Raw genomic sequence first — 15,430 nt, 5'->3', positions numbered from 1 at the left:
TGGATAGGCGAGCCTATCCGAGAGCGAGGGAGAGGCTCTAAGCAGGCTCCTGTAATTCAGTCACCTGGCTTCATTCCATCCGGGGCCTAGAAGGATTACCTTGAGTGCATGCAACAATTGGAAGTCAATTAAAAAGGTGAGCGTTCCACCGTCGGAGTTGGTTTTCTCCTCCTTTCTACGGTCTTTGTCAAAAGATTGGTGAACTGGGATAGTTTTATTTCTTCATGCTGCAACGTAGATGCAAGCTATACTTAATGCATTTAAAAAGGGGAGGGGGGAACAATATGTGCACACTCGCCCCCTCCCACTTTTGGGTGTATAAAAGGACTAAGGATGAATTACGGACAGCAGTTTATCTCTCCCGCTGAGCTTCTTTTAAACGGTTTTATTAGTTGGGATAAAGTAATGATATCCCGCTAATTTTCTCACGTGATTCTTAAACACGGAGGTTACAGAGTTGCAAGGCTACTAAAAAAAAACTTCACCTTTGCTTCTAATAGAGGAAATAGCAAGCGGAGAGTATGGATGGGTATCTGAGCCCCCAGAACAGCATGCAGTCTCCCAACCACTTTGTCCTACAAATGCACACCAATCTAACCCCCCCCCGAAAGAACATAGATTTAAGAAACTAAAACGAAAATCCGGGGAAGGGTCAGCCCTGCCCACTTTCCACCATTGCCTATCTCACTGAGGTATTGTAATGCTAACCCACAAAAAATATTGAGGTACCTGGATGCTCAAATGGCTGTATCTGTTAAAAATGTGTCAGCTTACAATTTAAAACAAGGCGTGCACACACACATGCAAAATATATAACCTGAAACAAGTAAATGAAGATGTATTAATCAAATTGGATTCTATACAGAATAGATATTTGAACAGAATTGTGAGTTATTTATATGTTCCACATATAATGAAGCCTCCCCATGAACTAATTATAGAATTAATGCTGTTGACTTTAATAGTGCTGTATTGTCAAATTCATGTGGCCAGCCTGGTTATATTGTAGGTTGTTGCTGTATGTCATAAAATGACATACAAAATCTAGAGACTGTGTATATAACTTCTAATATATGTTCTTCACTCTATACTGGACTAAGGAAACAAGTGTGAAAAAAATTCTGGTAGCAAGGATATATACTCACTATAAAAAAAATGGATTTTTCAAATTTGTGTATGATGAGAAAAATCTCTTTTCCAGTATTTTCACATCAAAGCATTTAGTTTATTTAAAAGTACTATTCAAACTTCATAAAACAGGCTCAGCCTAATTGTTTTAATATCAAGTAATATAGCTTGTGTGGACAATGGATATTGAGATGAAAATGCTAATTGGAATCATACTCATTTCAACAGTTTCCAGAAAATCCATACTGCTGTCTGTAGTATATAAGGAGAGGCAATATTTAAAGATGTCATTACCAAGGGCTCTTTCTATCTGTAGGATAATTTTTAGAAGAACAATTAGGAATGTACTTCATGGACTTTTTATTGAATAGAGCCACCCTTATCTGTTAAAGGAAGTGTAACTTGCACTAAAATCCTTGCACTGTAGTGTCATTTACTGGACATTTAGCCACTACTTGATGGTAAAAATTCAGTGCTACTCACTCCAGAGGATCATCTTTTTGTACTTACTTGTGGGAAATGTAGGATAATACTGGCAGAGCTTAGCATCTGTCATTTCGTTTCATAGATGGGAGAGAAAAATATTGAAGGGAAATTATGCCATACCAGCCTGGCATATGAAAATTAAGTAAGCTCCTAATCAAACCGCCCATACTTGCATACCTGTCATTGTAAGAGCCAGAGTACTGTAAAACAATTCACTTTCTTTAATGTCACATTAAGTAAACAATGCTTGCTCTTTCTCCTGAAACTTATTACCATTATCTTACATTTTAGATGTGAGATTTATTTACCATATAATTGTATGAAATGTGTGTGTGTATCTCTGTTTATTGACATGATAGTACTGCTATTATAACCCACCTTAGATCAGGCTTAATGTAGTTGTGATCCTGATTCATCAGTTGAAGACCAGTTTCCTAGAATCTCTTGCTGTTGTCATGATTGGCTGAATATATCCTATGCTTCTGCACTGGTTTATGGATAAGGGTATTTTGCAGGCTTCGTAGGGAAAGAAAAACAATTTAGTGTTCATTGGTTTTCATTCTCCATTGCCTTTTCTATTTTCTTCTTGCTTTTTGTGGGGAAAGAACATGAATTGATCTTTTAGTTGTGTGTCATGCTGTCATTTGGAATGGGAGACACCAGCTCCTTGATAGAACATGGGTGTCTGGTTAATGGATCTATTGTGCTGTTGTCCCTGATTTTGCCAAGACATTGCCCACGTAGGACCTTGTGCTTCAGCACTGCACTAGCACCATTGGACATCTGAATAAATCAGCTTTTCTCCCTGTTTACAGCCCCAGAAACCTGAGAGATGGGCGCATGCATGCATGCATGCATGCATTCATTCATTCATTCATTCATTCATTCACAAGTTTACTTACAAGCATCCATGCCAATTGAGCCACGTCCTGGCATTTTCAAGGACGTGCTGATGTCCAGAGGCAGCCTCACCCCACCCAGGCCCTTAGCTTACAAAAGCAAACATTAAGACAGAGTGCCTGGGAGTGTGTAGGAGAAAAGGAGATAAGGAAACAGCAAGCAGATGGGGAAGCAGAAGTTTGGAGATTGACTACTATTAAGGCAGGCAAGAGAGCTATCAGTCAACTGCCAGGACCACAAGCTGCGGTAAGGATTCCTGCCTGGAGTTTGGCTTGGGAGCTCAGCTGGAATGCTCAAAAGCCACACTGCTTAAGAGCAGAGCTTGGAGCTTGGCCTGGAGCTCGGCAGCAACCAGAAAAGGAGTAACCACACTGAGGCAGCATCTCATCCCAACTAGTGCAAGAACTTTTGGAAGGCGGCACTTCACAGACTTTGAGACTTTTGTTTGGACTGAGTATTAAAGATGTATTTATGTGGCAACATCAACTTGCAAGGCCTAGAAAGGTGGAGTTAACTCATAGCGATAGCTTGTTGTTGTGTGCTGCAATAAAGCATTGTGTGCAGAACTGCTACACTGTGGTGTGTCCAGTCCTGGGAAAGCAAAGAACCCTCACAAGGAGAAACCATTGTTTAAAAAAAAATGCAGGAAATGACAAGACTAAGAGAAAGGAGGCATGATGTTGTTAAAGTTGAATCAACCTCCACGTATCTCACTAACTATAAGAAGTTTGTTTCTTTTTTCATCAGAACATTTTCCTCAGTGATATATTCCTAATATACCTAGTTTTTCATAATTGCACAACTCGTATACTTGCATTTAAGTGTAACATGAATGTGAAAAGACATACATTTGTGTGTTTAATTAGTAGTCTTGTTTTCTGATGTTGCTCGTTCTATCCTTATTGCATCACTGCCATTTTAATAAATCTCTAAAGAGCAAACCGAGTTCCAAGATACTTTTTTGTGAGTTTATGTCTTTTCATGTTCATGTTACATTTCTCCCTCCCTCCATAAGAGGTAATTCTGAAGCAAAAAGCCTTGGAACCTGTGAAGAACAACAGGCAGGAGAATATTGCTTGAAAACTGCACTGGGCAATCTCCCATTTTCAGTGGTATCTTAATCAGAGCTGAGTGAATTATTTCCTTCCCCTGCTATGGATCCTGCTTATGTGAGAGAGGATTCAGGATGTTTCTGCTCACTTCATCTGTTTGTGGAAAATTGAAATGTGGCCTAGATAGCTATAGGCATCTCGCTAAGCCATCCTGTGATTTATTTTATTTTGATTTTGGTTTCATGGATTGTCCAGGCTCCTTTGTGGCTTGCAATTCATGGTTTGTTGCTCAGCAAACCAGTCAAAGGAAATCTTAATCTAGTGTGATGTAGCTGTAGCTTTAACTGTGCTGTGTTAAATGCAGGAAGATGATAGATGTTAAACTGCTCAGGTGTGACAGATGAACAAAATCCATACTAAGCATTCATTTTGTGAATGGTTTTCCAGAAGTAAAACTATGATTTCTAGGTAAAGTGGAGATCAAGCACTATTATGACTCCCCCCGCCCTCCTCCTATGTCAGCAACTATTATGGCAAAAATCATTTATCAGTTTCAATTTGCATGGAGCACAAATACTGGTAGGAAAAGTTGAAAGAGATGCTGGTTCATTTTCTGCAAAGTGTTGGGAAGAAATTAAAATGAAAATAATAGTAAATGGATTTAAGTACTGTAAATGCAAAGCAGCTGAATCCTTGCCTTCCCTCTCAACAGCATTTTTCTGTTAATTTCTTGGCAGTAACTTCTAAGTGGAATTCAATCAATTTCCATCCCTGGCAGGGAGCTGTATCTCCCAAAGTAGGCCTAATTTGAGCTAGGCCTTGAGCAGGGCTGTGTTCCAAAACCTCTCCTCCTTATCAAGAGCATGTAAAGCAACTGTAAATATTAATATAAGGGTGCTTCTCCACCCCTCTGAAGGGCCATGAGTTCAGATTGAAGTAGTCAGAGTTTCTGTGTCAAATGTAAGCAGAGCACCAGGTCTGGTGGCAAAAAATCAGAAGGAATCTGGTAGCACCTTTTCTAACTAACACATTTTATTAAAAGGCATAAGTTGCAATGGAGGGAAGGAGGAGAAGACTCACTTAACAGCTCATGAAAGCTTAAGCCTTTTAATCAAATATATTGGTTGAAAAAGGTCTGTAGTACTGGAGTAATTCTGTTTTCTAAACTTTCCTTTATTTATTTTGTTTATTTTTTTGACTGTTGATTTCTATCCATACCTTCCCTTCCAGAAACTCAAGGTGAGAAGCAGTGTGGTGTAGTGGTTAAGGCAACAAACTAAGACTCTAGAGACCCAGATTCTAGTCTACCTTCAGCCATAGAATTTCACTGGGTAATGTTTGGCAGTTACCCTTTCTCAGCCCATATCACACCAGGGAAAAAATTGGAAGAAGTGTGTACACTTCTTTTCATTTTGAGATCTTAAATTAAAGGTGGGTTATAAAATAAATAAGCCAATAATAAGGTGTGTATAGCACTCCTTTGCTCAATTTTCCCCTTAACGGTAGGTCTAAATGGCTGAGCATGGACTCAAACCTGAATCTCCTTGATCTTAAATCCAATTGCTTAGTCCTACAAATCGTCTTTATTCTAAAGTAGCTACTACTTGTATCTTCCATTTATTGACTTTCTGGTGTGTGAATGTTTCTGCTGGACAAGAAATATGTGATGAGAGAGTTTTAATTGTCTTCAACTGTGAAGAGAAAGGGAGAAAAATGCAGGTTGGTGGGAGATAAATGATAAATTTTTAAATTTTTATTATGTTTTCATGTTAACACTTAAAGCAATTTTGTTATTTCAAAATCTGTCTGATATTTGAGCAGCTTAATTATTGCTAACATGCAGGTCTTCTGTTTATACACAAGTGTGTTGTATGATGTTATGGTCTTGCTGAAGACAACTTACGAAATCCCATTTTTTCCCCAACAGAGATCATGGCCTTGAAGGAAATTTCTAGCAACAAATGCTTTGGAGGTTTTCAGAAGGTGTTTGAGCATGACAGGTTAATATGCTATTTATTTAAATAATTTTATACTGTCCTTCAACTGTCTTCCCCATAGCAATCTGATCACAATATACATACGTACAAACATACATACATACAGGGATTCAAACACTGGAACTGTAAAAATAGCAGTGAAAACATTTGGATAGAAAGGCCTGGGAGAATAGGAATATGCTTCTCTCCACAATGAAGAGAGCAAACAAATTTCTCTTGTAAACAGAATTCCTCGAAAGGAGAGACTAACATTGTATTGATTTGATTGATTATGTGCCATCAAGTTGTTTTCATCTCCTAGTGACCACATAGATAGATCTTCTCCATGATGAGTTGTCCCTAACCTGTACTTTCAAGTCTTCCAACGGTGCACTCATCTCTGTTGTAACCATCTACCTTGCTGCTGGTCATCCTCTTCTCTTTCCTTCTACCTTTCCCAGCATTATATAGCCTTTTCCAGAGAGATGGGTCTTTGCATAATGTATCCGAAGTAGGATAATCTGAGCCTGTTCATTTGTGCCTCGAGTGAGAAATCTGAGTTGATTTGTTTGATGATCCATCAGTTTGTTTTCTTGGTTGTCCATGATATTCTCAGGAGTCTTCTCCAACACCAAAGTTCAAAATGGTCAATACTCTTCCTATCCTGCTTCTTTAAAGTCCAACATTGAATAGATCCAGATTAATTTAGTTGCACCTAAGTTCTACTGAAATCAGTGGAACTTAAACTTTCATAACATCAAGATTCAATTAACTTAATCTGAGATTCTGTGCACAGTTATCTTGGAAGAGGTTGCATTGCATATAGCAGGGAGACTTACTTATGAAAAAACTTGCATAAAATAATGCTGCCAGTCTGAATAGTCTGTTTATAATTATTGTGGGCAAATTTTCTAAAAAATTGACAGCATTGGTGATTGTCCTGACACATGAATCAGTAGTGCTAATTATTATTGAAACTAAAATGTTAACATATTCTTTCTTGGGCTTCTACATTTATAATCCTTCCCCAAACTATTGTCTTTTAGATGTGTTGGGACTAGAGCTTCTAGAATAGAGAGCAGCACCTTTGCAGAAAGGGAATCAAGTTATATTCTTGACATTTTTGGTGGGCCACTGATTGGAGGAGGCTATGTGATATAGCAAAGACTTCTGTGAATGGAAGGGAGCAGGGAAAGTAATGTTTATCAAATCACCATTTCTTCAACCACTTCCAATGTTGTTCCAAATGGTCTCTTTGGAACAGATTTGGAACAGAAAGCACAGTGGGGAAAAAATCTGCAAAAATGCCTCCCTCCTTCCCTCCTTCCCTTTTTTTTTAAAAAAATCCTGGAAACCTTCACTGCTTCAAGATTCTTCTGTTAACAGAGGATGCATTCCAAAAGCATTATGCAATTTTTTTTTTACTAAGTCTCTTCCTAGCTCTTTTCCTAATACCTTAACTCTGTCCTCTAAACACAAATTCCACTAGGAATTTGCTTGTCATCTTTCCAATGGTATACTGGCAGTTGTGATATTAAAACAAATGGTTAAAATACCATAGTTGTGTTCTTTAATGATATTAGCAGTTTTATTTTCATACTATATCATTTTGGCTTACCAGACTTTATGGTACAAATTGCAATAGTCAAAACGTTGGTTGTCTTGAAAAGATACCACATTATTTCTAACATGATGGTCCTAATCTATTTCCTTTGCTCTCTGTACTGGAGTCCCTCCCATCCCATATACAAGTGTCAATAGGTTACTATCTCTCCTTCATTATTTTCTGTCAATTTAGTTGGGTAGTCCTTCCCTGCAAGAAGAAAACACTAAATGATGAAAACATCTGGCTCAAATGTGAATTTTTACAAACTCTAATTTAAATATGTTACATAATTGTATTATTTAGTGATTTGTTATATTTTTAATCAGTCCCTAAAATCAGAGTTCTCTGAGCAGATCACAAAACTGCTAAAGCAGTAATAAACAGTCAAGTAAAAACATTAGACTTAAAAAAGAAGTTCTGTCTTAACTGCCATATTGTTGCTAACAGTGTGGAGCTGAAATGTAAAATGAAGTTTGGGATTTATTTGCCACCGAAGGCAGAGAAATGTCCTGTGTTGTATTGGCTGTCAGGTGAGTCTTTTGAAATTATTTGTGAAAAATTTGGCAACAATGATGGTTAAAATTCAGCTGTTAGTTTATACTAAGTAAGCTTTTAAAAATAGGGTAGCATGTGGCCTTGGGTTACAAATCTTTTTGTGCCTTTTGTATGTGAATCAATATTGGAGAAGACAGGTTTGTTCTATAGTCAGCTGAACCTTGTTGAGTACTAGGCAGACATTGTCATCTTTCTAATCCTCTGGCTTGTTGAAATAGATGTTTCTATCTGGGCAATATTTATGGAAGGCATCACTGCTCAGGAAATGCCTCATCCAGCTTTGTATGATTTCCTGCTGATCTCTCACATGCTGAAAAGCTCTGGAGCTTCCCTAGATCTCTTAGCAAAATGGAGCCCCACATTTTCTCTGTTTGTAGCATCAAGGAACTAAAGAAAGGCACTTGATTTGACTATTGACCTTCTCTTGCTCTCCATTGAGTACTACTTCCCAATCTAAATTACACAAGTGAGTTTTTATTGGACTGTAGTATTTCTGATTTGGGGTTTTTTGGGGGGCGGTGGTGCGAGGTTTACTGTTTTCCCATATTCCTTATTTTAGCTTGTGTGAGAATCCTTACAGTGGTTCTGGGAGTTTTATAAATTTATGTCTCATTTGTTTATAATGATTGTAAATTGTCTAGAACCTGGTGATTGGAGCAGTAAATAAATACCTAACTAGATCTGATCATTGGGATCCAGAACCCAAATAAGCAATTCCTTTTTTCCTATGCAATGAAAATGTAATCAGGAATGTGCAGCTTCTCTTAGTTAGAGACAGAAAGTAGCTTCCTGATCTGGTTTAATGATCAAAAATGATCTTGGCAATGCTTGTAATATTAGGGTGTTCTGCTCTCTTCTCAGGATTAACTTGTACAGAACAAAATTTTATAACTAAAGCTGGTTTCCATCAAGCTGCAGCTGAACATGGCCTTATTGTAGTTGCTCCAGATACCAGCCCACGTAAGTGGTTTATTAATGAGCATCAACTTAATCAATTTATTCAGTGCTTTGATATAGATGTTCACATTGTATATTCACATTATATGTAGGATGTAAACTTAAACCAGGCTGTATATGCAAATACATGTTTAAATAGTGCTTATTTTACCTATTGGAAATCTCATGCTTAGGGTATCTGCTGCTACTTTTGACAATAATTAGCCTAAATTTGCTCATCATGAAGAGTATCTTTCTGCCCTACCTTCCCTACGTTTGCTCCTGAAATCAAGCAGCTGTCACTGAGTAGCTTGTCTAGCAAAGGGGCTGAGCAGCAGATTACCTGGGGGGATGGGCTTCCTGTGTATAAATCTAGACAGCTTATTGATGACCTAGGTGGTCCTGCTCCCTTGGCAGCCACTAACTCTAGCACATTGGGGGCCTTTGATCAGTAAGAATGGCAGATAGATTATTATTGAAGGAGGCCCTAGAGGTACAACTCTAAAACTGGGTGGTGAGCTATAATGGTTACATTTCTAGCTTGGTATCCTGAATCTTTTCCCAGTTGGCTCTTTCTGGATTACCAGAGATCCAGTCATTATATGTAAGTCTTTCCAAGAAGTTGTCTTCTTGCTGGGAAAAAATGTGCACCTGCACTGAATATCTGTCATTTCTTATAATATACAAAGCCAGTTATTGGGCCCTTAGTTAAAGTTTCAGAGCTGACTGTTCTTTAAGCAAAGCTCTGCAAGGGTTTTAGAGTTACCAGGTAGATTTTTCTGCTTAGCAGTTAGTTTCAGAAGATATTTCTGATGATGGGGCAGATGTTTTCCCCCAGCCCTGTGGAAAGCCGCCCTCCTTATAAAGAAAAAGCATCAGCCTCTGTTCCTGTACTTTGCTGATGATTGATACAGCATTTCTTTCGGTGGTAGGTGGATGCAATATTCAAGGAGAAGATGACAGCTGGGATTTCGGCACTGGAGCTGGTTTTTATGTGGATGCCACAGAAGAATTATGGAAAACAAATTACCGCATGTACTCTTACATAAAAGATGAGGTGATTTGAATTACATTGATCTAAATCAGTGTTTCTCAAAGTGATTTAGATTTGATAGATTTAGATTAGATTCAAATAAATGCCTAGAAGGCATCTGAATTATTCAGAGGGGCATTAGGTATTCAGGTGGTGGCAAGGGGGGGACCTTAGACAGCAAGGGGGCGACAGGAGGCGCGATTAGGATTATAACAACAGAAGATTACAGGTACCTTATCCAACAAATTTTATTAAGTGTGTAAAAGTGTAAACATATACTTTGATAATGATAAATATATCAAACTTGAGAACACTCAAAATAATATCACGCTTTGGACTGCTTCGACCACATGCTGACCGTGCGAATTATATGATGGTGCTGGGTATTAGTGCAACTGTATGATTCACGCAAACACAAGCTGCACACTCAGTTGTGCTTAGTTATTTAGAAATAAACGTAACGGCTATTGAGCTATTGTATTTCAATGTAGATACATCACTGTGTTTCAGTCTTCATACTGTACTTTATTTCACTTTAGGTATATATATTTGCTTTTAATTTTAATTCTATGTATATTTGTTCGTTAAAATCAAAAGTTGTTGAGCACGGTGATTTACAATTTGTGCTTATGGAGATTAAACCTAATACTGATATGCTAATAAATCTCCATCAAGCCCATCTATCGCATTAAATATTAAAATATTATTAAATTAGTTATTATTGCTATGATGACTTAACTATATTTGTAATTATAACTATGACTTAACTGTATGTATTTGTAATTGTTTGCAAAGAAATAATAAATGTGCAATAAATAATTTAAAAAAATTATAATTCACACACACACAGGACAGTGGGAGTTATGAAAAACTTGGGAGAACTAAGGGGGCAGTGACCCAAAAAAGTTTGAGAAATGCTGATCTAAATGAATGGTGTGTATATATTGTATATATAGTTTTACCATCCGTATCTTAAGAACAAAACCCTATATGGTGTAAACCTGCCACTTTTAGACAGAGTGATGATCAAAGTAAAGAACCATTCATCTCTATGTAGATGAGAGTAGATATCTATTTTCACCTTATGCAGGAGAAAATGTGATTATGCTGACTTTTTTTTTCTTCTCACTGATGTCTTTTAGTTACCTAATCTGATAAATGCCAATTTCCCAGTTGACTCTGGAAGGATGTCAATTTCAGGCCATTCCATGGGAGGCCATGGTGCTCTCATCCTTGCCCTAAAGAATCCTGGAAAATATAAAGTAAGATTCAAACTCTTAATGTGTCAGATAAAATCAAGGAATAATTGATAAATGATAAATTAATATTTTAAATTATTGATTATTATTAGGGTGATAATCTGGTTAGTCTGGTGCCTGGTGGGAAGGGTTGTTTTGTTTTTATTCTTGTTTTTACTGGTGGTTTGACCTCCCTGGGATCACTGTATGAGATAGGCAGCCGTATAGGTTCTTTAAATAAATAAATAAATAAATAAATAAATAAATAAATAACAATCATGACAGGATGAAATAATGCTGGTTTTGAGAAGCTTCAGGATAAATGTTCAAGAAAGAGTATGAGAAGATTGTAAATAGGGTTACATCTAGACTGTGTCAGCAAAAGTCTAAATACATTCAGTGGATATGATCAAATACAATGGATTCTCTAATCTATTTTTCTCTACCCCACCCTGCCCCCTTTATTGTGTCCCAGAGATGGTTTTTATTCCTAATAATGTATTGTGAAGAGGTTGTGAGAAATATTTAGAGAACAGTGTGCTTAGGCTGAGCTTGCACCTGGACCCAGTCCTCCTGATTTCTTGGAAATGGGAGGTTGTCCTCTTTGGAGCCAGATGATGTCTCTTAGAGGGGCCCCTGCTGCCTTACCCTACAGTGAAGAATGGCATGGATCCTTGTGTAAAGGAAAGAAAAAGATGTTTTGTAAAATAAAGACAGAAACAATTATAATTTATATTTTTGGCTCAAATATTAGTTTAAAAATCTTTGCTACCAGCAGGATTAAACTTTTTGCAAGAAGCAGGCATTTCTTTTAGATAGAGGTTTCAGTGCTATTATAAATATGAAATTGGAAAATCAGTGTTGCTGATTTAAGTTCTTGTTCAATCTGTCCAAATTCCATCTTTAAATCATAAGACATAGTTGCATATCCAACTCAGTGCTGAGTGATTACAGCAACTTCTTAAACACAGAGAATATATAGGCTTTATAACTAACATGAGACGTGAGGCATTTTATTCAAGATATCATGATTTACATAGGTATTTTTGCTATGTGTGAATTAAGTGTGGGATATTCATAGAAAAAGTTTAATTCAACAATAACAGATGTTTATCATATCCTATATATCTTTTAAAATAATTTTTATTGAAAGTTTATACATAATTAAAAGATAAACAAGAACAAATGTATAAAAGAAGAATAGAGAAAGAAAAAAGAGAAAAATAGAAAGTGCTAGAAACAGAAAAAGAGAAAAAAGAAAAAAAAAAGTTAAAGAAGCAGCTTCCAATCTTCTTTACAGCAGTTACAAACAAACTTTTATCATTTCTTCCCCTTTAGGACCATGTCCTATATATCTAACAAAGGTGGGAAAATAAACAGCTACGTTATGGAACTTTATAAATGGCAACTTCATAAATGTTTACTAGAGGAAAGATAAATTTTCACATTTTAGTGCAAGAATGTTGAATCTTTAATCATCAATATTTAAATAGTCTGTTTCAGCATTTGCTCCAATCTGCAACCCGATTCAGTGCCCATGGGGGAAAAAGGCTTTCAGTGGATACCTAGGGCCGAACACAGCAAACTGGGAAGTATGTACTGAAATGTCATCACACATACAATATCATAGAACAATTAAGATGCGATCGTGATTGTTATAAAAATATCAGTAACTTGTTTCTACCATTTCAAAATTAATCATTCAGAATCCTCTTGTCGTTCCACCAGCAGACGAAGGTATTCAAAGCAGCTTTCAGGATAGAAGAACATTTGTCATTGTATTAGACTTTGTTAGCGGCGTGCAATATTTTGAGCTCAGATCAAATGTGAAACTCCCATTTTGAGTTGTAATCAGTTCCCCATTCAAAATTGGCTGCTTTGATCATTTGGATGTGTTGTGAGCTCAAAACGGCTGTGTTTCATTTTAGAAATGCTCTGTTTTTCAGGGACAGGTGTTTCCAGTTTTGAAATGGTTGAAATAGTTTGTCTGGAAGGCAAAAACCGAGTTTTCAATTTGAAAAGTTTTGTATACCTGTAGATTTTATTGTTTCTTATGAATGTATTTTTGACTGAGTTTTTAATATTTTAATTATGACTATCATTTTATAACTAGCCATTTAGAACCAGGATGTTGGATTTACAACAGCTACTGCCAGAAAAAAATGGATAATACTTACTTGGTTGATGCCAGGCAGATGTGGGGTTGGAATGCTTGATCCTTCTGTTTAATAATTGTGAAAAATGAATGCCTGATTGAAAGTATTTTATTCTTCCTGCTGCTAGTGGCTGCTAATGAAAGGGAACTTGTTCCCTTCTTGAAGCTTCTAAAACAGAAGAGAATTCAAATGATATGTATTCCTTCAGTAGCTAGTAGATGCCCACGTTATATGACTGTTGTGTGAAATTGCCTTTTGTCTGGGCTCTCCCTTGTCTTTCTGACCTTTTAATCTGGCCAGGCTGCTGCTATTGTTAGAAGTGAATGTATCTTTTTTTCCCTGTAGGCCTACGATGCCACACACATTGCGAAATCTTTTCAAGGTTCTCCTCTGGATATCCTTGTTGACCAAGGCAAAGATGATCAGTTCCTTACAGCAGGGCAGTTGTTACCAGATAATTTCATTGCTGCTTGCACAGAGCGGAAAATCCCAGTAGTTTTTAGATTGCAGCAGGTAATGCTCCAAAGCTGGGTTTTAGTTTGGTTTGCATTTAGTGCTCAAATCTCACTTGGAAAGGTACAGTTAAGTAAAAAGTGATTATTTAATTAAATGAGTTTTTAATGACCAAATCAGTTCCTAGGATCTGAAAGTCTAGGTATTAGAATTGTGCGTGTATCATACATGCTTTTTCCAACTCACTAACGTTGAGCTAAAGCATCTAGGAATGTTAGTGGTTAATCAAGCTTTTTCTAGGCATTGCTCCTACACTGGCAAATTCTGGCTTATTGAGAATCATCTGCAGGCTTTTTTCTGCAGCCCATTCATTCCCCGTAACATGAATGTTAAAGAAGGAACTCTTTGTTCTGGTTTGTTGCTCCCAAACCAATCAGAAATCACCAACAAGGTTTGTACTTGGACTATGATTTCTATGTCCTCAGTGCAATACCAACTAAAACAAACCTTTTAGAAGGGAGTAGAAAAAGAGTTACATGTCAGGCATGCAGTAATTCACAGGAAATCCTTCAGAAGCCTAGTTATCATGCATTGTTGAACACAGCCACTGCCTGATTGTGATCAGGACTGATACTGCTTTAAATAGTGGCTTTTAAGATTTGGGATTTAATTTGCTGGGTTTGTGATATCAATGAATGAGGGATTGCTATGAGACTAAATACACAGAGGAGAAAACTAGAGGTGTGGAAGGCTTTTCAAATTCAGCAGTTGTTTAGAGTTTGAAATGGGTTCTCTGACTTCGTCCAGAGAGTTTTGACTGTTCTGGAATGGTTCCAAGCTTGAAATGGATGTTTCAATTTACAAGTATTTGGAACATTTCCAGAATGATTGGAACAGGATCAGCACATTTGCAGTAATGTTGGAACAACTGTTTCAGGCTTGAAACTTTGTGCACCCCATTGGCCATAAGTTAAGCTTTAAAAGAAATATTAAACATTTATACTACAATCCTATGCTTTCCACTGAGGCCTGTCTGTAGCCAGGTAAGTACTGTATAGGATTCAAGCCTTAAATTCTTGCTCAGTTAAGAAACTCATACAAAGATGATTTCAGATCTTGCCATGTGCTTGTGATTCACCTTCCCTTAGTGGTAGAGAATATCTTGTCCTGCCATAGTGATTGTTGTGAGGGAGTCTCATACGTGTGTATTTTTAATTTGACATTGTGGCTTGGTTTTTGAAACTGCCCGGTCTTTTCCTTTCCTCAGGGCTACGATCACAGTTACTACTTTATCGCAACGTTCATTAATGACCATATCAGGCACCATGCCAAATACCTCAATGCTTGACTGAGTCTTGCCCTGGGAATTCCTGACAGTGAAAACTCTTGAAGAGATCAGTGGAAATAAACAGCAAGCGCTCTTCCTGTGATTACTATTACTGCTAACTGCAATGAAATCCTGATTTAATGATTCAAAATAAATATTTTTAATGTGCCTATCTAATTTTGAATGAATTAGATCCTCACTATTTCAGCCAATCAAATCATTACGTAGTCTTGAATTCATTACACATAATGCTGTTCTTAGGATAATTCCTGAGTTCCTTCGGGAAAGACCAGATAGAAATATTTATAGATGAAAAATTAAAAAAAAAACATACACAAAGCAGTAAAGTCTGCCAATGTAATATGGATGTATAAACTTACACTTTCTTTCATGTTCATGTCACCATATCTCATGGTTTCATCTTACTATGTGTATTTTTGAATGGAAATGAGAAAATGGAAACTCTTCAAAACCAGTGAATGGCCTTTTACTGTACTACTTTCATTTAGCTGTGGGGAGTTGGCAGGGAAAGTAATTAAGCACCTTTTTGCAATTGCACATCTGCAGAAATTCAGAATTCTTTT

The 15,430-nt window shown here is 37.0% G+C and overlaps 1 protein-coding gene across 2 annotated transcripts; it reads left to right on the top strand.

Annotated features, from left to right (window-relative positions):
* Position 1: 1 nt before the first annotated feature.
* On the top strand, positions 2-15,023 carry ESD (esterase D). 2 transcript variants are annotated; one of them, XM_007421194.4, is made up of 9 exons: positions 2-136; positions 5,494-5,566; positions 7,596-7,678; positions 8,565-8,663; positions 9,572-9,696; positions 10,815-10,934; positions 12,404-12,502; positions 13,412-13,579; positions 14,787-15,023. In XM_007421194.4, exons 2-9 carry the CDS (start codon positions 5,499-5,501, stop codon positions 14,865-14,867), a joined length of 843 nt encoding a protein of 280 aa, XP_007421256.2. In that variant the 5' UTR covers positions 2-136; positions 5,494-5,498; the 3' UTR covers positions 14,868-15,023. The 2 variants fall into 2 exon arrangements, with proteins under 2 accessions (XP_007421256.2, XP_087991424.1); XM_088135298.1 differs by lacking the exons at positions 2-136; positions 7,596-7,678.
* The last annotated feature ends 407 nt before the right edge of the window (positions 15,024-15,430 follow it).

This window comes from Python bivittatus, unplaced genomic scaffold, assembly GCF_059951505.1.
Source record: "Python bivittatus isolate LINGU-HERP-01145 unplaced genomic scaffold, Pbiv_v1 ctg000020_np1212, whole genome shotgun sequence".
Classification (NCBI taxonomy): Eukaryota; Metazoa; Chordata; class Lepidosauria; order Squamata; family Pythonidae; genus Python; species Python bivittatus.
This window is presented reverse-complemented; position numbering and strand designations above follow the sequence as displayed.